Source organism: Plasmopara halstedii, assembly GCF_900000015.1.
Source record: "Plasmopara halstedii genome assembly, contig: Scaffold_3060, whole genome shotgun sequence".
Classification (NCBI taxonomy): Eukaryota; Oomycota; class Peronosporomycetes; order Peronosporales; family Peronosporaceae; genus Plasmopara; species Plasmopara halstedii.
In genome coordinates this window covers 1237328-1238350 of record NW_020189964.1, presented here as the reverse complement: position 1 = coordinate 1238350, position 1023 = coordinate 1237328, and the positions used below count along the sequence as shown (strand labels likewise).

Genomic DNA, 1023 nt, shown 5'->3' with positions numbered 1-1023 from the left:
CGTGTTCTGCAAGTTCACATGGCTTGGAATATCTGGCAGCGGGATGTGCGCGCTGCAGCTGTCAAGAAGCAAAAGAGCCTTTCGGTTTGCCATGCGACGATCAAAAGATTTAAGCCATTCTGCAAAAATTGCTTGGGTCATCCATGCCTTGGCATTTTTTCGGTATGTGCATCCAAGGTTTGCCTGGTTGATGTTTTTGAAACAACGGAGATTCCTGTACTTTCCGATAATTCACAGGGGCAGCTTGTCGGAACCATCCCCGTTGCAGCAAATAGTTAATGTAATCCGCTCCTTGTTTTGCTTACGACCTTCCAACTGCTTGGTCAAAAGTGAATTATCCGCCTGTTTAGGATATGCTGTATGATTAGCAAACTAAGCATGAAAGAAATACATGTCATTATCAAATGAACTCACCTGCATGCGGTAAAAGAGCCCTGTTTCGTCCATATTGTAAATATCACACAGGTCATACTTGTCAAGAGTCTCCCTGATCGCAGGCAGAGCATCATTGATCATAGCCATGTCAACGAAGCCACTCTCCCCAAAGCGACGGAAAGAGCGAATTCCATGGCGTTCCTTGAATGCACAGCCATTTGAGAACTGGAATGGCTGATGTCCGGGGTAGAGACGGTCAAGAAAATGGGCCACAGTCTTTTTGAGGAGATCTCCAGACATATTGACCTGGTCTTGATATGTCGTGAGCCACTCAAAAAGGGCCGATTCCATGTTCGGATACCTGACTGTCCTCTGGCGCTTGGTGTCCAGGTTCGCATCTTCAAAGTTATCGAGGAGCTCAACAGAACGCTTGAGTGTGTTGGTGATTGTACTTCCACTGACAGTAATCTGATGGTTTTCTTCTATCCACTTGATAAGCTCCTCGTGTGTCAGCTTCGGATTCTTCTCCTTGTGTTGACACAGTGCAATACGTATCTTGTCTGACATGGTTGTGTGCTTTGCTCCACGTGGACCCATTGCTGGGCAATGTATTTGTTACAGTTCAACTGTTTCGACGTTTTAGTCAAG

General features: G+C 45.9%; 1 protein-coding gene across 1 annotated transcript; it reads right to left on the bottom strand.

Moving 5' to 3' along the window:
• Window positions 1-523: 523 nt before the first annotated feature.
• Window positions 524-972, bottom strand: PHALS_06768 (DNA-binding centromere protein B (CENP-B); the record flags this gene model as incomplete). Its single annotated transcript, XM_024720117.1, has 2 exons — window positions 524-576; window positions 630-972. 2 exons carry the CDS (start codon window positions 970-972, stop codon window positions 524-526), a joined length of 396 nt encoding a protein of 131 aa, XP_024585347.1.
• Between the last annotated feature and the right edge of the window lie 51 nt (window positions 973-1023).